General features: G+C 42.4%; 1 protein-coding gene across 5 annotated transcripts in view; it reads right to left on the bottom strand.

Moving 5' to 3' along the window:
• Positions 1 to 20,123, bottom strand: part of CPNE4 (copine 4) — a 595,221-nt gene that overhangs the window by 152,829 nt on the left and 422,269 nt on the right. For all 5 annotated transcript variants that reach the window (XR_014823542.1, XM_021071322.2, XM_021071320.2 and 2 more), the window contains exons 4-5: positions 7,463 to 7,534; positions 4,247 to 4,321 (exon numbers count right to left, since the gene is read on the bottom strand). Coding sequence is in view for 4 of the 5 variants with exons in the window: in XM_021071322.2 (XP_020926981.1) it covers positions 4,247 to 4,321; positions 7,463 to 7,534 (147 nt within the window). In the remaining variant the exon portion in view is untranslated. The remainder of the gene's footprint in view (positions 1 to 4,246; positions 4,322 to 7,462; positions 7,535 to 20,123) is intronic.

Raw genomic sequence — 20,123 nt, 5'->3', positions numbered from 1 at the left:
AATCATAGCACAGTATGAGAGAGTTAATGTTTTTTAGAACAGGGGTCAGCAAACTGTAGTGCATGGCCCAAATTTGGCCCACTGCCTGTTTTTGTAAATAAAGTTTTATTGGAACATTGTCATACTCATTCATTTATGCATTGTCTATGGCTGTTTTCATGCCTCAAAGGCAGAACTGAGTAGTTGGGACAGAGATCATATGACCCGTCTAAACTATTCACCATCTGGCCCTTTATAGGAAAAGTTTGCTGACCTTGGCTCTGGAGATGGATTTGCTTGCTTATATGACACCGCATTAAACTAGCACTGTGGTAACATTAAAAAATGCAGCTTATAAGGATCATGATTAAAGATATGAAGACCGCTAGTGTGAGAATCAGTTCCAAAATACCAACATGAATACTTTCTTAGGAAAGGAAGGAAAAAGAACACTTTGTCAGCTTGAACGTTCCAAACTGATTACATTCATACCGCTACTTGATAGATTAATCACCAACTAGCTGCTAATGTAATAAATATGCTTTAGGAGTTAGAAAGCCCACTCAGTGAACTGCATTAATATTAGACAAATTTAAGTTATTTCTTGCAAACCTAATCTCTTTTATGTGCAGTTGCCATGAAGCCTACTTCTCATTTTTCAAGGACTCTGCATTTCCATCTCAAGTAGATAACTGCTGGTCTGCTGAACAGCATTGGAAGTCAAGTTAAAAATGACTATTTCTACAAAAGAAAAGGAACATTTCTCTGTCACTGTGGTTTGCAAAACTACCATTATACTCCACAACAACAGGTCTCATTCATTATACTATTTAAAAATAATAAAAATAAACCCTTTATACCATAAAAGAAATAACGTTTTAATGGAAAATAATTATATTTTCCAAATGTATAAAATAGTCAGAAGAATTACATTATTTTACAATTTTATAAATCAATTTAATAACTGGCTTAATACAAGGCAGCAGGATTCTCACATCTGTTGCTGTCTTCAATCTGTTGTGAAACTAGGCATCATGCAGATTCTGGAAAACCACTGTACCACTGTGACATGATAAGAGTGAAGAAAGAAAATACTGTCCTACTATTACTTTGAAAATGGTTTTGACCTCATGCATTCTCCTGAAAGAGTCTTGGGCCTGGGACCACACCTTGAGGACTGTTGCCTACAGCAGTCATACCCTCACCTTTCTCCTCCCTGGCTCCCTACTTCCCTGAACTAAGATGGGAACATTACCTTTCTAGCTAAGGCTAGAAGGAGGTCCTCCTTGAGAACCCCTGGTAACTATCTTTCTGGCTGTGACATGAAATCACTGGTTCTCTTATTCTGATTCTACCACAAAATACTGCGGCAGGTTGTATTTTCCACCACAATGTCCACTGTCCACAGGCTTTTCTACACTATGACTATCACTCCTCCACCAGGGCTGGAGTCTCACCCTCCTCTCCTTGACTCTGGGCTCCTAATGACTCACATATAACCAACAGAAGCAGCAGAAGGTATGATGTATGACTTGCAAGGCTAGGTCAGAAAAGGCTGCACAGCTTTCATCTGCTTCTCTTGGGATGTTCTCTTTGGGGAAAGCAGCCACGAACCCAAGACTACCATGAAGTATGCTTGCTGACTGTCCTGGTGGAGCCCGGCCTTCCAACCATCTCGAGTCCTGGGCGTGTGAGTAAAGCTCTTCCACTACCTGAGTTTAACTGAGTGACTTCTGTCAGCGTCATAAGGAGTCGAATTGCCCAGTTGAACCCTGCCTCAATTTCTGACCCTCAAAATTATGACATATAATAAAAGAGTTGTTAGCCTAAGTCACCACATTTTGAGGTGGTCTGTGATGCAGCAACACATAACCAGTGCAGCAACAGTGTCTTTGGATAAGTCACCAGGCCTTGCTGAGCCTCTGTTTCCTGAAGAGGTTGTGTGGGAAAATCTTCACGGTACCAGGTTGCTCCTCAAGTCTACCACTTTGCTCTGTTTCCACCCAAGCCCATTCACCTCCCAGTCTACACTAGAGCAATGGTCTCTGCATTGTTCTGAACAGGGCCTGCTTCTGTCTGGGTGACTGAGTCTGAGCAAATCTCACCACGTTATGGAGGATCTGGGGTCTATAGCTCCAGGGTACTGAGTCTCAGCAATGGGCCACTAAGGGCCCTGGGGAATCCGCAGAGCTGAGGGTGGGAATGGCCATCGAGAACCAGGGTAAGTGCTCTATGAACTCTTAGTTCTGCAAGCAAGTGCTCATTTAGGGAAAACGCTCAAACACCTTAGAGCCAATGGGCCCACTAATAACGCCCCACCTCCCCTTGCACTATAACACAGGTCACTTAGAGGACAAATCAGAGGTATTCGAGAGATGATTAATTGGAAAGAAGCCATTAAGTGAGCAGCTTAAAACTGCTACACACTGATCCAATGGCTTATAATGGCACAGAGAAAGACTACAAAGCAGTCTGGTGAGTTCTTCCAGAACTTGAAGATATGGTGGCAGAGAAAGCACATGCTAATCACAAGGATATGAGGGTTAAGAACTTATGCTCCACTGACATCAACACACACAGTTAGCAGTTTGTAAAAGTGTCTCACAATCCACTCAGGACAACAAAAAAATCCAAGACTTAAGAATAAAGTCTTTCCTAATATCTCCAGGTGAATGAATTACTCTTTTCAGAACACTGATTATGTATCACATCCTCTCATGGCTTGAGTGCTGTTATATTGTTGTTTAAATTGATGGTTCACTTTGATGGTGAATTACAGATTGTGGGCAAGAGAGTGGTTCAAAGTATGCCCTTTTCCCACCAAACAATACATAATAAGCATGCAACAAAGGTTTGATAAAGGAATGATGAATGAGCAAGTACACAGACAAATAAAAAAATGAATAAATGCATAAATGGGTGGAGGCTTTTTTGTAGGTGAAAATGAATGAACTATGCCAGGAGCTAAGCTGTTGCTTGAGACTAAGCTTGAGATACAGGTTTACCTTTCTCAGCCCAATGCCTGTAAGAAATTGTTTGAAAGTGGTGCCACATCCCTAAATTGCCTCTCTTCTGGCTGTCTACTAGGAAAATGGAGTTCTTTGTGAATATATGTATGGAAGTGATGTGTTTTTGACTCAAAGATTGGTTGGAGGGAAATCATAAATATATAGTGAGCATGGAGAGGAAAATTTCTTTTCAGTGGTGGAGACTATAGAACTTGTCTGTAGATATAAAACTAATATGACCTGTGACGGGTGGAAGTTGTGAGATATAATAGAAAGAATACAGATGGGACTCAGACTCACATGGGATGAGTCCTCAGTTTTACCACCAACCAGCAGGGTATGGTGGCCATGAGCATATGCTTTGCAGACCTCCTACTAAAGGAGGTATGACTGACCATAGGCCCCTAGCTGCTGTGCTCTGGGATGCAGCCCTATCCTTACTCCAAGGCCAAGTTATCTATGGACTGCTCCCAGACAGTGCTGTATGTATAGGGGATATGCAGGCACTCATGGGAGATACCGGTCTCTCTCACTGGCAGGTTTTGGCTCAAGGACTCCTTGACGGATTTGTGGAATCCTCCTTAGACTGTATGGCAGTGCAGGACCTGCCCCTTCTCCCCTTCACTCCTTTGCTTACGGTAAGCCTTACATGGTGGTCATTCGCTTTCCCAGACTCCCTCCCACTGTTCCCTACACAAGGGTTTAATCCTAATGAAATCCTTGCATGTTTAACTCCATCCTGGTGTCTGCTTCTTGGATTATCAGGACTAACACATGAAGTGACTTTAGATATATTATTTCATCTTGGAATCTGTTTTCTCGCCTGTAAAATAGGGTTAATAATACCTGTTATGTGGGTGTTATAAGAATGACTGTGATCAGGCATGATAGGTCCTTAACCCTGTATCTGGCAAATATAGGTGCTTAATAAATGTCACTTTTCTTCCTTTCACATCTCTTTTCTTTTGAAATATTCCTAGAGATTAAATCACATTTGCCCGTGCAAATCTGACCCATGGAATCTGGGAGCAAATGAAGTCTTTATGTAACAAAATTGTCCTATTTTAATTATAGCCCCTCTCCCTTCTCATTAATTCCTTCTCAATTTAGGGGAAGTCTTACTTTGCAGACATCTCTGAAATCTTTGATCTGTTTAATAACGTGAGTTGAAAAGGAAAAAATAGCTGTAAGGGAAATCTTATTAAACTTGTGTGCCAGCTTTATTACTTCTTCAATAAGGCTGATGGCAAACACTTTACCTTGTCATCTAATTTCCGTGCATTGAAGGCAAGTTCAACGTAGTCATCATTGCCAGATAATTCTTCAGCAATTACCTGAAGGAAAAAGCACACATCAGGTGCAGTGGTGGTTGGACCACTCAGTGTAGGAATTCATGAACAAAAATATTAGCTCATGTTTGATCCCAAAATCAACAAAGACTGATGTTTGGCATGAAGTTTCCTGCAACTCAGTGAACATGGCATAGCATCTCCAGGTGAACAGGGGAAGCCTCTAGAATGGACAACGGGAGGTAACTAGATCTCATTTATTGAGATGTGGGGTGTAAGCTGAAGAAGGAGGTGTTGGAGCAGTAGTTAGGAAGAATTTCTTCCTTCAAAGGTCACATGGCATTGAAGGGCAGGGCCATAAATAATTATACATATTGTTCCTTTGGGATGTTACAAGGAAAGAGGAGCAGGAAGCAATATTTCTCCAGTGTTTTGAGTCAGATTAACTAGGGATCAGGGAATAAACTGGTCTCTATGTCCTTTCTAGACCAATGGTTATAAAGTCATCTAAGAAATGTTCTAACTCCCATGTTTCAAAAAAGACTGTCCCTTTGGAGTTCCCATTGTGGCTTAGCAGGTTAAGAACATGGCAAAGCATCCATGAGGATGTGGGTTTGATCTTTGGCCTCCCTCAGTGTGCTAAGGATTTGGCATTGCCGCCAGCTCTGTGTTGCTGTGGCTGCGGTGTAGGCTGGCAGCTGCAGTTCTGATTCGACCCCTAGCCTGGGAACTTCCATATGCTACTGGTACGGCCATAAAAAGACAAAACCAACCAACCAACCAACCCCCAAAGGACTTTCCTGGAATTCAGAGACAGGGCGGGGGAGTGTTGCAGGGAGAGAGAGAGATAGAAAGAGTCTGAGCTCAATCTAGGGAGAGAATAAGGATCTTAATCCTGTCCTCCCAAGAACAGAGAATTCCTGACAAAGATTTGGCCTAAGTGAAGAGAAGACAGTATCTAAGAGCCTCTTTCATAAAATATCACTTCCGAATATTTAATAGTGACCCTCAAAGCCTTGGAACAGAAATTGGTGGAAAAAGAACTCAGGAGAAAAACAATAACAACAACAAAAACCTAGGGAAAAATCTAGTTACATGCAGGTTAAACCACTTTTAGACTATGTTAGGACTTCACCATGCATCAGGGTACAGAGCATGGATGCTCTTATCAAATCTGTTACAGAGAGATGCTGAACTTTAATTCAATTTTATCTGCATTCTACCTGGGCTCAACTTTCCATTATGATTTGGGTTCATCTGTTCTGAGTACACACTGGGAATCTCTGGAAATTTCTATTTTATGTGTAATATTAAAGTTAAAAGGGTTGTCTAAGGAGGGAAAGACTCCTCCAAAAGTGTGAGCACCTGAAGAGTAGGGAACCTGAGTCCAGAAACACAGTGAAAACTCAAGAACTACTTGATAAATGAGAAATCATACTGTTTCAATTTTTCATTGCATTCTCTTTTGTCCCATGTCCCCTTAATACCTCTTACACTCCACTTGGGGCATGGTCTTTGGCATGGCCCCTTTGAGAAGTTATGATCTCCATCTGCAAAGACTGGAAAAATTTGCACACAATTTCAAGTGTTTTCCAGGTGCTATGGAAGCCATTGTTCTGATTCAAGAACCAAGGATAAAGAGGAGTATTTAAATATTTAAAATCAGGAAAGAGATTAATTTTTCTGGGTTGTGTGGAGGAGGAAAATCTCCAAGACTTCTTAGAAAAAGCAGCAAGATGAGCTTTTTTTTTTTTTCCCCTGGGAAAGAACCATGGGAAAATCTCAATGCTTCTCTGGGATTGAGGCCTTTGGGAGGGAGCCCTTGGGTCCATGGCTTTTTAGAGCACCAAGGGGTCTTCAAAGACCACTGGAACAATTTGTTCATGATTGAACATGGCAGTCAAGAAAAAGCTTGGACATACCCATATGATCTAAAATATTCAAGCTGGAGTTCCTGTAGCGGCTCAGTGGTTAATGAACCCGACTAGTATCCATGAGGACAGGGGTTTGATCCCTGGCCTTGCTCAGTGGGTTAAGGATCTGGAGTTGCTGTGAGCTGTGGTGTAGGTTACAGACTTGTCTTGGATCTGGACTTGCTGTGGCTGTGTTATAGACCGGCAACTGCAGCTCCAATATGATCTCTAGCCTGGGAACCTCCATATGCTGTGAATGTGACCCTATAAAGACAAAAGACAATAAAATAATAAAATAAAATATTCAAGCCAAAACCCCAGATAAGTTCTTGTGAGAATGATCCTACCTTTCACCAGTGGAAATGAAATGCATCTGAATTTTTTCTTTTAAAAAAAGTCTTCAATTTTTTTCTTTTAACAAATCAGTAACTTTCAAGTTAAAAAGGAATATCCAAAGGAACTCAGGAGGTTTGCCTCCTAAGGCAATTTGTCTCACAAGCAATTTAGACTCTCCTGCTACTTTTTCTGTCTATTATGATTATCATATTTTTTTGTTCACAGAGCTAAATGGTTAGACTGCTTTATCTTTCTCAAGGACTGTAATACAAAAAGCCAAAGCTTCGAATACTTGAAAATTTAACATTTTATTTAGAAATACTTCCAATATTACCCAATCAACAAATATGCTCTGTAATCTGCAGTATCCAGTATAGTAGCTGCTAGCCACATGGAACTACTGAGCACTTATGTGACTAGTTGCTTTTATTTAATTTTAAATAATTTTACTTAAGTTTGAATAACCACATGGCACATCTCCAAACTATTATATTAAAGAGGAAAGTTAAATGTTAGGCTCTCTGGTCCTTAGGCAACAAATCAAACTTTAGACTACATGTTATTAGAGCATTGTTTTTCTCCAAAAAATGTGAAACAAGGACAGATAACTTTGATGATTTGAAAATTCTGGACAATTCCATATTCTTACTGTGCTCAATAACTCTATATTTGTCCCCTGCTAAAACCTACATATAATTACAGAAGTGCTTAGTTGAAGTGAACGGCCTCACTTTCAAATCATTTTTCCTAGAATGGAAAGGTCTAAACTGTATTGGAAGGACAAAGAAAGATGGGAAAAAAGAAGGGATGACTCGGATAGCTGAGCAGTTGTGGGATCAATTCCCAACAGCCAGAGGATCTGCCTTCCACATGGCTGGTTGGGACTAGCCAGCACCATCTGGGAACCTGGGCAGGTGGCTGCCTAAGGAGGGCTTACCGTGATGGAGGATTTCCCCGCTGTGTTCCCATGTTTCAACAAGGATTTGGACAGCTTTCTTTGGGAAACAATCTGTACAAAAGGAAACACAAGATGGAGATACTAGTCACATACCTGTAGGTATACTTTTATCATTTCCCCTACAGAGTTCTGCATTTACAGCTCTGCTTGAAATAATGACTTTGATGTCCATTTATTTTCTAAGGTTCTTCCACAAACCTCTCCTAAACACAGGTTATTCCCTCTTATGGTCTATGATGTTGAGCATGTGAGGGATTATAGATAATTACAGTCAATTAGGAGGTGGCTTAATTTTTGCTGAGACATTTATATTAAAATTAGGTAGAATATGTTGGATGCATACACTAAGATAAAGGAGATGAAGTTTCAAAATAATCTCAAATTAGCACTAAAACCTCTCTGCAGTGCAGAGTTGGGTGGGGTGCCAGGAGGGAAAAAAAAAAACCCAAAAAAACTAAAGGTCTAAATATATCCCTCTGTTCTATAACCTCTAGGTTAGAGATATTTTTAATCTATTCTTTTTGGGCATGTGGAAGTTCCCAGGCTGGGGGCTGAATTGGAGCTGTAGCTGCCAGTCTACACCACAGCCAGAGCAATGCAGCATTTGAACTGCATCTGCAAACTACTCCACAGCTCACAGCAACACTGGGTCCTTAACCCACTGAGCAAGGCCATGGATCAAATCTGCATCCACATGGATACTAGTCGGGTTTGTTACCTCTGAGCCAAAACGGGAACTCCAATTATTATTTTTAATATATTCATTAGGAGATATAAAATAAGTCATCAGGGGAGTTCCTGTTATGACACAATGGAAACGAATCCGACTAAGAGCCATGAGGTTGCAGGTTCGATCCCTGGCCTCGATCAGTGGGTTAAAGGCCGGCTGCTGTAGCTCCCATTCAACCCCTTGCCGGGAATCTCCATATGCCGGGGGTGTGGCCCTAAAAAGCAAAAAAAAAAAAAAAAAAAAAGGGCATCAGGAATCCAATGCTCAGACAAGCCAACAGGAGTAATTGAGGTTCTCTGCGCAATTCAATGTCAAGGCACAACGAGCAAAACAACTAAAATCACCATTACACTGGGAACTCTTCTCAGCAGCACCTGCCCCATCCCCTTCTTACTCTTTTTTGAAAGAGAAGAGTAGCCAGGCACTGAGGCCCGTGTGGGACGTGCACGCCATGATTCCCAAGGAGACTAGGCTGAAAAGACTCAAATGAAAGCAGTTCTCTCACCAAGTGAGAACAAACCTCCTGCTGCAGGAGGGACTTCTACCCAAGATGACCCCAGGGATCCTTGCTTCCGGGTGTTTGCATCACTGGTGTAATCCCTTCCTTCGAGAGTGGGGTAGATCTAGTGACTCGCTTCCACAGAAGAGAACATCATTACAGTGATAGGGCATTGCTTCCAAGATTAGGTTCTGAAGTCATTCCGACTTCCTTCTCACTCACCATCTCTCATTCTCTCCCCAGAGCCTTTGCCCTGGGGGAAGCAGGCTGCTACATTGTGAAAAGCTCTATAGATCAGTCTATGTGGTAAGGAACTTGTGTCCCCACTCAATAGCCAGAGAGAACCAGAAGTCACCCGGCAGCACAGAAATGAGCTTGGCAGGTTATCCGCGTGGCACCTGAAGGTAACTGTCCCTTGAGCACAGCTTGTGAGACACCCCAGTCCAGAGGCCCCAGACATACTGCCCAGATTTCTGGCACACAGAAACTGTGAGACTATAAATGTTTGTTTTTCAAGCTTTCAAGTTTTGGGGTAATTTTTAATGCAGCAGCAGGTAAAAATACACATAAGATAGGGGAGGGAATCACTGTGAAAAATCATACATAAACCCATTCTTGGAAATCCTTATATATATATCTAATGTATATTACATCCTTATTATATATACTATATTGTCACGAGACATGTTTCTCCAATATTTTCTTAGCCTCTTTGCTGAAAACCCCATCTTGTCCTGCTTTACTTTACCCCATCTTCCTGCTTGGAAAACAGTCCAGTGCTGGTAAATGACTTAAGCTTAAGAATAAAGATCTAAAGGCATAAGTTATTCATAGGGTCAGCTGAATGAGGACTTAATGCATTGGTCTAGGCACGCTGGACCTGTGCCGATTGGCACGCCTTTTGCACAGCATGATACGTCCTCTTAAGAATAAAAGAAAGAGGAGCCTCATGGCCCCAAGGGGTTTATGAGGGGTCATTAGCAGGATATGCATTAGCAAGGAGAACTGAGGTGCAAACTTAGGCATGCAGGGTTGCTGCAGATAGGCACACTGTCTGCAGAAGCACAATGTCTATTCTCGAGATGCTATGCATAGATAGCTGATGACAAGCTTCCTCAAATGCTAATGACTATTAGATGCCTAAAGGTCAGAATAAAAGCTTAATCAGCAATCAGCTATGTGACTTTTAAAATAACTTAAAAAAAACCCCTATATCCTGCACCTACAACCCCCTTCTCGCTTGACATAATCCCAAAGAACACAATAAAAGCAGTGTGGTTTCTTGAGGCAGGGCTCTTGGTCCCAGAGACCTTGAGTCCCTGGGTTCCCACCTTTACTTAAGATAAATGTCTCTGTGTCTTGTTCTATGTTAACTTTTTTCCTTAAGATTCACAGCACCCGTTCTTCAGCCCCATCCTGCTGAGCTGGTCTTGGCACTATATAATATATATATATGGATATTTAAAAATTGAAGTTCAGTTGATTTATAATGTTGTGTTAATTTCCTCTGTACAGCACAGTGATTCAGTTACACACACACACACACACACACACACACACATTATTTTTCATATTCTTTCCCATTATGGTTTATTATAGATACTGAATATAATTACTTGTGCTACACAGTAGGACTTTGTTGTTTATCCATATTATATGTATTAGTTTGCATCTGCCAATCCCAAACTTTCACTCCCCCCCTCCCCTACCTCCCCTTCCCCTTGGCAACTACAAGTGTTCTTTATGTCTACAAGTCTGTTTCTGTTTCAGAGATAATTCACTTGTGTTATATTTTAGATTCTACGTATAAGTGATATCATATAATATTTGTCTTTCTCTGACTTATTCACTGAGTATGATAATCTTTAGGTTTATCCATGTTGGTGCAAATGGCAATATAGGCACATGTAAAGATGCTCAGCATCGCTAATCATTAGAGAAGTGCAAATCAAAACTACAATTAGGTACTACCTCACACTGGTCAGAAAGGCCATCATTACAATTCTATAAATAATAAATCCTGGAGAGGGTGGAAAGAAAAGGGAACCTTCCTACATTGTTGGTGGGAATGTAAATTGGTGCAGCCACTGTGGAGACCAGTATGGAGGTTACTTTAAAAACTAAAAATAGAGTTACCATAAATTCGGAGAGAAGAGACTGGATTTATGAGATTTAAGTTGTAAAATAGTCAGAATTTGGGAATGAACTCAACATGGAGTGGTGGGCATCATAACAGGAGCCATGCCCTTTGGTGAGCTAAGAGTCACAAGAAGAGGACATTAAACTTGAGGGCAAAGAACACAGTTTGGGGTAGAAAGCAGACTGGAGTAGGTTGAAGAAGAGAGGAAGGGAGAGGACAAGGACATGTGCACAAGGAAGTTCTGTTAATTTTGGCTGCACGGTGGGGAAGAAAGAACAGACTCTGAGGGGAAGGAGACGTTCGGTGAGGTTTTTGTTTTTGTGGTCACTTTGTTGCTGATTTTACAGTAACACAAATTTGATATTATCAATTTCCCTTTGTAGAGGAGGAACTTTGGACACTAGAGAGTTTAAATAATTTTCCTAAGGCCACAGAGGGAGTGTGGCAGGAATTTGAACATAGGTCTGACTCCAGAAACTGATCTCCAGTTACATTATGGCTGGTTAAACAAACTCCTTTACCAGATTCAGAAAATGTTTACATCTGGAATTTCATTGCATGCATTTTCTTTTAAGCCCTAGATGTCATGTTAGTGCTTAACCCTCAATATATAATCATGGAAAAGATGGTAAAGAAACAATCAAGTTGAAGCTTAAGAATGAAGTGATCTAAAGGCACTGGCTTTACTTAAGTGTGGTGCAGCATAATAATTAAGAACATAGGTTTTTTATTTATAACTAATGATCAATAAAATGACATGAAAAAATTCAGATGATAAAGGAATTCGTTTTCCTCCCCATAGGAATTCTGAGTCCAAAGTCCTCACCTTTTGCACAGACTCTTTAATAATGTTCCAGTGCTTTTACTCCTGTAGGCAAAATCATTCCTTCCCTCTCCTCATTCCTAGATTATCACTTATCCTAGAAAGGCTTCCATTTCCTAGAATAATGTAGACATTATTTTTTTTTAACTTGAGGTGAACCAAACACAGAGGAAACACAGAAGACAAACAGCAAAAGGACATCAGGAAGACTCTGGTTCCCCTCTGAGGGTTTTCAGCAAAGAAGGGGGTGGGGAAGATATGTGAATAAATGACAAACCAAGGGTCATAAACAGTAGTCAGGTCAATATCTGATTAAAGAAAGGCAACGTTATGCCATTACCTAAACAAATGTGGTCTCAGAAATACTTCTGTCCATTGTCACTGTATTTCATCCACACTGGTTACCTATCCCAATGCTCCAGGTAACCCCAACAACCCTCTCAGCACTGTGATGACCCACACATGGGGTTACCAGGTGCAGGGAGACTGTGGGTTACCAGGTGAGGGGAGACTGTGGGTTACCAGGTGCAGGGAGACTGTGGGTTACCAGGTGAGGGGAGACTGTGTTTACAGACTGTGTCTTTCAAGATCTACATTCTCTTTCTTTAAGGAAGACCAAAGGGGACTTAACCCATGGGAACCTGGATGGTTCCAGGTCTCTCCCCTCACTCTTAACTTATTTAGAAATGCCAGCATTTCCATTTGTAGGGTCTAAAGAGAATGCCTCCCATCTTTTACAAATGCTAGGAAGATAAGTAATTTCTCAGGAAATATTCCTTCTTAAGAAATGGGCATTTGACTAATCAAGCAAGCATTCAAACAAACTTATTTTACAGCCCCACACCTCCATCTCAACTCCAAAGCTGAGTAATAAATAGGGTTTCAAATCTTTCATTGTAACGGTGAGTTGCCCTTGGAGTTGCCATTCTTAGGACTGTTGGGCAGAAATAGTAGGATGCCCAGCTGGAGCATCGATCTATAGAGAGAAACCTATTTGTTGCTGATCCCTTCCCACGAAATCTTTGTTGCAGCTGAAGCAATAGTATCAGACTCCAAAAGGCCTTGGGTCAGGTCAGAGGATGTGAGAGTTAGAGTGACAAGGACTTACCCTCATCCCAGGTGACATCTGAGGCCAACAATTAAGCAGCTCTGCCTGGCATTGAGATACAGAGAATGCACTTCTCAGAGGTCCTCTAATTTGACTCTACTCACCCTATAGTGGGGTCGCAGCCGCAATCTTTAGCACTTGATAGAAGGGTGAGGTGGAGATAAGGAAACACTCTTATTAACAGTTGGACCAGAGGAAAAGTGCACCATTTAGCGCCCTAATCCATATTCACACATGGGTCTGGGGAGGAAGAGCTTCTCCTCCTATGAAGTGGACAGTATTCAACCATCAGGGATCCCTATTTTGCAGGAAAGTGCACTGCTTCATTTAGATGAATGGAAACAAAGTCAGGAGAATGAAAAAATTCTGGTCAGTATTTCAATAAGTGTATATTGGTTGGACTTGCTTACAAGTCTTTCAAAATCATCATTTTGGGGACTAGATAGTTGTTTTTCATGAGATATCTTTTACTGAAAATATCTTCATATTATTTTTCGTGAAATTGCTTTAAGACTATTGCAAAAACAAACATTTATTGCACACCTTCTCGGTGTCATGCAATTTAGAGGTGACAGTGGCAGACAGGTGAAAACATCTTTACAATACTTGACAGTTGCACCTCTGTGAGCCAGAACTGATGATGCCCAAAGCATGTATCAGAGAATTTTCATTCTGTTAAGGTAAGTAACTATTGTATGGAAAAGTCTTTGTGTAAAAAGTCTTTGGAAATCACAGAATTGGATAAAGTTTGACATCTTAACTGCAGGACATCAAGAGAAATTTAGCTGTGAATTACTCTGGGCACAGTCATGGAAGGAGCATTCCTTACACTTTCTTTGGCCCCAAAACCTCTCATCAAGGAGCATCCCCGGTGTTCCGTTAAAATATCAGTTACAACTTCCACCACTACAAGGGATGACCAAGGACTCCTGATGGGTCTCAAAGCAATGAGGAGGACCAACCCAGGTGCCCTCAGGCCTGGCTTGTGCAAACTGGCTGGGCCTCTAAAGGTTGGCATTGACCCCTCTTTGCTTAAAGGATCCTCTGGTGTCCATGCCTGCTGTCCTCAGGCACAGTGAGCTGAAAGTGGGCAGGAATAACACCTTTGGGGGTAGAGTCAGCCAACCGACAGGCTTTGATGCAGAAACCCACAGCTCCTTTGCCCCAGGTTTGGGGTGACTCTAGGTGTCTGTTCTGAATGGAAGCTGAGTTTCCCTGACGGATGGACTTCTAGGTGTTCTCAGTGGTGATTCCTTAGACATCACGCCCTTTGCTTTATTGGCTGCTCTCCTTCCCTTCTACTTCTCCACTCCCATTCTAGTGTTTTCTTCATCTCCCAATTAATCTACTTTCCAATCCTGGTCTGCTTCTGACAGGAGGTTCCAAAATTTACTCTGTGTCAGATAATGTATTAAGTACTTCATACACATTATCTCATTCACTGTCATTTAGTGACAAAACTCTCTCTTGCCCCCAAGCAACTGGGATGAAAGAAGCAAGGCTTAGAGAAATTAAGGAGTTTATCTAAGGTCACACAGTATTGTGTGAATTGTGTTACCACCTCTCTTCATACTCTGAAACCCTGACACACAATGTGGCTGTATTTGGAGATAGGGCCTATACCGAGACAACTGAGGTTGAATGAGGTCATAAGGGTGGGGCCCTGATCCAATAGGTGTCCTTATTTTAAAAAAGAAGATACATCTTTCTCTGAACACTTCATAGAGGAAAGGGTATGTGAGCCCACCTAAGAAGGTCTTAAAGCCAGTGGAGGCCTCACCACAAACCAGTCCTACTGTCACCTTGATCTTAGAATTCCAGCCTCCGGAACTATGATAAAATAAACTGATGTTCCTTAAGCCACTAGTGTGTGATATTTTGTTATAACAGCCCTAACAGACTAATACACATAGCTGATAAGAGTTGAAGCCAAGATTTATTCCTTCATTGAGTATCTTATTTGGTGAATATCTCTTATGTGCTCAGTGTTGAGAATAACATAATCACAGAGGGTAGGCAGGCTCTGCCCTCCCTGCAACAGCTACATAAAACAGGTCAGGGGAGTTCCCGTAGTGGCTCAGCGGTAATGAATTACACTAGTATCCATGAGGATGTGGGTTCAATCCCTGGCCCAATTCAGTGGGTTAAGGATCCGGTGTTTCTGTGAGCTGTGGTATAGGTTGCAGACACGGCTTGGATCTGGCATTGCTGTGGCTGTGGTGTAGGCCAGCAGCTGCAGCTCTGATTCAAGCCCTAGCCTGGGAACTTCCATATGTTGCATGTGTGGCCCTAAAAAGAAAGTCAGATTCCAACTTTGTAAGGAGCAATGTCATGCCATGGGTGGGTGGGAGGAACGGGGACTGACTCACCTTTCCAGGAAGTCAGGTAAGGCTGAAGAAATTACTCCTGACCTGAAGGCTCTTGGACAATAGCCGAAGAGTCAAAGAGGAGAGGGCTGATACTCCAGGTGGAGGGGGCAGTAGGTTTGAAGGGCTTATGTGAATATGAGGAGCAGGGTGAGTATAAGGTGAGAAAAGAAGTCTTTTTATTTATTTTCAGAGACCAGGCTCTTGGCTGTGCTGCCCTCTGACTCAGTACTTTAGCAAGATTGGCTGTGGTTGGTAAAGTGACCCCATAAAGATATCCATACCCTAAATTGCTAAAACCTGTGGGTATTACCTTACATGGCAAAGAGTCTCTACAAATATAATTAAGGATCTTGAAATAGGGAGATTATCCTGGTTTATTTGGATGGACCCTAAATATAATCTCAAGTGTCCTTATCAGAGGGAATCAGAGGAAGATATAGTGAAACACACTCAGAATAGAAGGGAATATGAAGACAGAGCAGAGAAATATTTGAAGGTGCCAGACATGGCAAGGAATGGATTCTTCCCTAGAGGCTTCAGGAAGAAGGTGGTCCTGCCGACACCTTGATTTTAGATTTCTGCCCCCAGAACTTTGAGAGAATAAATTCATGTTGTTGTAAGCCACGACATTTGTGGTAATTTTTAACAGTAAACACAGGAAACTAATAGACTGATTTAGCCCATGATCAGGTTCAGATGGTCCTGGTGATGACTGAGTTTAAGGAAGTCCCTACCTTCCCCTTTTCATCCCTAAGACTTCTGGGTAGTATCACTTCACCTGCAGGAGTCAGACTTGCTCAAGGTAAACATGCCAAAAGGCCTTGGCCTTGACACTCTCCCTCCCTTCCCTGGCCACCTTGCTCCCACCACTGACCCAGAGGCCCTGTTATCCTACCTGAGCACTGAATAATGCCTGAGAGCTTGGGTTTCTCATGTGCACTATGAATAAAGGGAAACTTTAAAATTGTCTTAGTATTAAAAATAGTCTTTAAGAACTATGCTTTTTTCTTATGCTGTTCCCTCTGCATAGGAAAACTCATATGCTATCCTCTCAATTGGCAAATTTTATTAATTTTTAAGATAACTTGCTAGAAGTTTGGGTGGTAAGAGTGATGTGGAGTCGCCTGTGGGACAGAGATCTGTGCCTTTGCCCCTCACAGTGTGTCCTCCCCTCCTCACCCCATCTGGCTCCCTCCAGCAGTAGGCATGGCCTGGGAACTTGCTAAAAATGCCCACTCTCAGGGCACATCCCAGACTGGCTGAATTAGAATCTGCATTTTGATGAGATTCCCCAGGTGATGTGCATGTACATTAAAGGCAAGGAGCCCTGAGCTAGAAAGAGAATTGCACAGAGACAATTTTAGTACAATATGATCAAATTAAAAAGATTTATAGAAAAGGGCTTTAAAAGGAATCAGGTCTACTGACTTGGACTAAAGGAGCAAAGAGGCTTTCTCTGCCATTTGGGGAAAGGACAGGGAACACATGGGTGTATGTGTATTTTATGTGCTTACAGACTAGGCCTCAGCTCCCCAGTGGAGACATCCAGAAGGACCAGTCTGGGGACAATGATTCTGAGTGACAGGAGTGATGGGCAATCAGCAGACTTATGCTTCCTATCTTAAGCTTTCATTAAGCAGGGTTTTAATTACTTCAAGTGTAATTATAGGCTTTTACCCTTTCTCTGACTTCATTTGCAAGAGATGGAGTGGAGAGAGTTTCAGAGAGGGATTTAAGGATTGCCTGTGTATAACTCATGTACCTTTGTCTCCTCATCACAAATGATCTGGCTCAGAGGCTGCCTCCCTACCCCTTGATGAGCCATAACACATGGAGAGCAGGAGAAAGAGAAGGAGCCATGTCTCCAAGCAGCCAGTGCCCAGAGTAAGGCATCGTGTCAGGTCAGGGGCAGAAGGAGCTTTCTGACCACCACCTTTGGCAGGCAGTAACTCATCTTCAGGAAGGCTGGTAAGCAAACACTAGTAGTCCCCAGGACAGGGGAGAGTGGGAGAAATCCTTTGACCATTTTTAAGTGAAGGAAGCAAATTCAAAACTTTCAAGTTGTTAGACTAGGTATTTTCATTACCAGTTAACAGGTGAAGAGACCACAGACTCAACGATAACTAAGGTCACACAACTATCAAAGATATTATTGAAGGACCACTTAATATGTGCCAGCTACTGCTCAAAAGTGCCTTATGCGCATTGATTTATTTCATTCTCATGACAGCTCTGTGGAGTATTATGCCTATTTACAGATGCAAAAACTGACTATAGCGAGTATATTGGTTTGCGAGGGCTGCCATAACACATTTTTACAAACTTACTGTCATAAAACAATAGAACTGTATTTTCTCAAGGTCCCAGAGGGCAGAGTCTGAAATCAAAGCATCTACCAGGCCATGTTCCCTCTAGAGATTCTAAGAGTGACTTCGCTATCTTGTCTCTTCTGGAGTCTGATGCCTGCCAGTGTCCCCTGGCCTGTGGCTCATCCTCTACCTCCTTCCTGTGGTCCACTCCTATCTGTGTCTCTCCTCTGTGATTCTTTTATAAGGACACTTGTCACTGGATTTATCCCACCTGGATAATCTAGGAGGAGATTCTCTAGGAGGAGAATCTCTTCATCTTGAGATTTTTTACTCAATTAGATCTGCAGTGACTCATTGTCCAAATAAGGTCATATACAGATTATGGGACTGAGAATGCAGACTCATCTTTCTTGGGGACATTATCTGGCCCACTACAGAGAGGCTAGGTGACTTGTTCAAGTTTGTACAGCCAGGAAACAGCAGAGCTTGGATTTAAACCCAGACTGTCCAGCTCCAGAGTCCATTCCCTCTCTGCTGCTTCCCATAAATGATTCAGGCAGGGCTTGATCCAGGCCCCATGCTAAACCCTACCAGATGGTATGTATGCAGTGATTCACATGTATTCCTCTCCCTGGAGGAGTTGGCCTCAGAGGGGAGTTCTCTGTCCCCCAAACCATTGCAGAGGCCACCTAACTCGTCCTCTAGCTTCACTCTTTCTAAAAAATGTAGAGTAAGGATCTCACATGAGGCTTCAATGCTGAGCCTGGTGGGGGGCCAGGCAGGTTAACCCCTCTGTGCCTCAGTTTCTTCTGTGAAATGGTGATAGTCCCATCCATCCCACTGCTTTCATATGTGCATAATGAATGCTAACAAAATCTCAGCATCAGGCACATAGTGATGCTTTGGGAATGCTCCTTCCTCTTCTTTTCTCCCCCATCTGATCAATCCTTACATAGAGACAATCATAGTCACCGACTGGTTTGGACAGTTGTCCTGGCAGTGGAGTGGAAAGAGGTGGATGGTAAAGATATTTAAGACACTGAGTTGATGGTGCTTTGGGAATGGCTGATTGGTGGGCTGCAGGGAAGAGGGAAGGAGGGAGTGACATGAGGAACGGCTCTCGGGTTTGGGGCCTCTGCATCTGAGAGGGCAGACGTCTCATTCCCTGAATGGGACACAGCAGAGATGGTGCAGATGGAGGGTGAACAGGGAAAGCAAGAAGGCATGGTGAGTTTGGTTTTGGGCTGCTGTGTCTGAGGTATCTGTGAGTCATCCAAGAGGAGTCAGTATCTAGATACCCTTGAGTATATAAGTCTAGAGCATGGAGGAGAGGCCTGAACTGAGAGTCTCCAAAGTGTGGATGATGAATGGAAGGGCAGGAGCTTATAGGAGACTTTATGAAGGAAAGAAAGGAGAGGTCTTAGAGTCAGGTGCCCTTCCCAGACTGAAACCCACAGCAATGTCTCCTCACTACCCTCAGCCTCTGAACCCTGTGGGGGCCAAGCCTCCTCTCTCCCATGGAGGGGTGAGAGATCCTCCCGGCTTGGAGGTTGTGTTGCTGTGGCTGGGGCTATGATCTGCTGGGGGCAGGGACTGCCTTCTTTTCTATGTGCTGATGGAGGCTTCAAAAGGAACAAGATTAAAAAGTGTGAGGCATCACTAACAATGAAATATCAGAAAGAGAAGTTAAGGAAGCAATCCCATTTACCATCACATCAAAAAGAATAAAATACTTAGGAATAAACCTACCTAAGGAGGCAAAAGACCTGTAGTCTAAAAACTAGAAAATGCTGATGAATGAAATGAAAGACAACATAAACAGATGGAGAGACATACTGCATTTTTAAATTGAAAGAATAAATATTGTCAAAATGACCATAATCCCCAAGGCAAGCTACAGATTCAGTGCAATCTCTATCAAATTATCAAAGGCATCTTTCACAGAACTGGAACAAAAATTTTTAAATTTGTATGGAAACACTAAAGGTCTAGAATAGCCAAAACAATCTTGAGAAATAAGAATGGAGCTGTAGGATTCAGGAGCTGACTTCAGACTATACCACAAAACTACAGTTATCCAAATGGTATGGTACTGTGAATTTCCATGGTGGCTCAGTGGAAATGAATCCGACTAGTGTCCATGGGGATGCAGGTTTGATCCCTGGCCTTGCAGGGATCTGGCATTGCCATGAGCTGTGGTGTAGGCTCCAGACATGGCTTGGAGCTTGTGTTGCTGTGGCTGTGGTGTAGGCCAGAAGCTGTAGCTCCGATTTGATCCCTAACCTAGGAACTTCCATAGCCCGGTGCAGCCTTAAAAAGCAAAAATGAAACAAAAGAAAAAACAACCCCCCCAACCCCCACCCCCAAACCTGTATGGTATTGGCACAAAAGCAGAAATATAGATCAATGCAACAAGTAGAAAGCCCAAAAAGAAACCCATGCATTTACAGTCAATTAGTCTACAACACAAGAGGCAAGACTATACAATGGAGAAAAGACAGTCTCTTCAATGTTGTGCTGGGAAAACTGGACAGCTTACATGCAAAAGAATGCAACTAGGACATTCTCTAACACCATACACAAACTCAAAATGGACTAAAGACCTAACTGTAAGGCTGGATACTATAAAACCCCTAGAGGAAGACATAGACAGGACACTCTT

The sequence above is a fragment of the Sus scrofa genome, chromosome 13 (genome assembly GCF_054392235.1).
Source record: "Sus scrofa isolate SSC_HxYL_T2T_F1_AM1 chromosome 13, Sscrofa_HxYL_maternal_Yorkshire_Landrace_v2.0, whole genome shotgun sequence".
Classification (NCBI taxonomy): domain Eukaryota; kingdom Metazoa; phylum Chordata; class Mammalia; order Artiodactyla; family Suidae; genus Sus; species Sus scrofa.
Note: the sequence above shows the minus strand (reverse complement) of the source record. Positions and strands in the feature narration are given on the sequence as shown.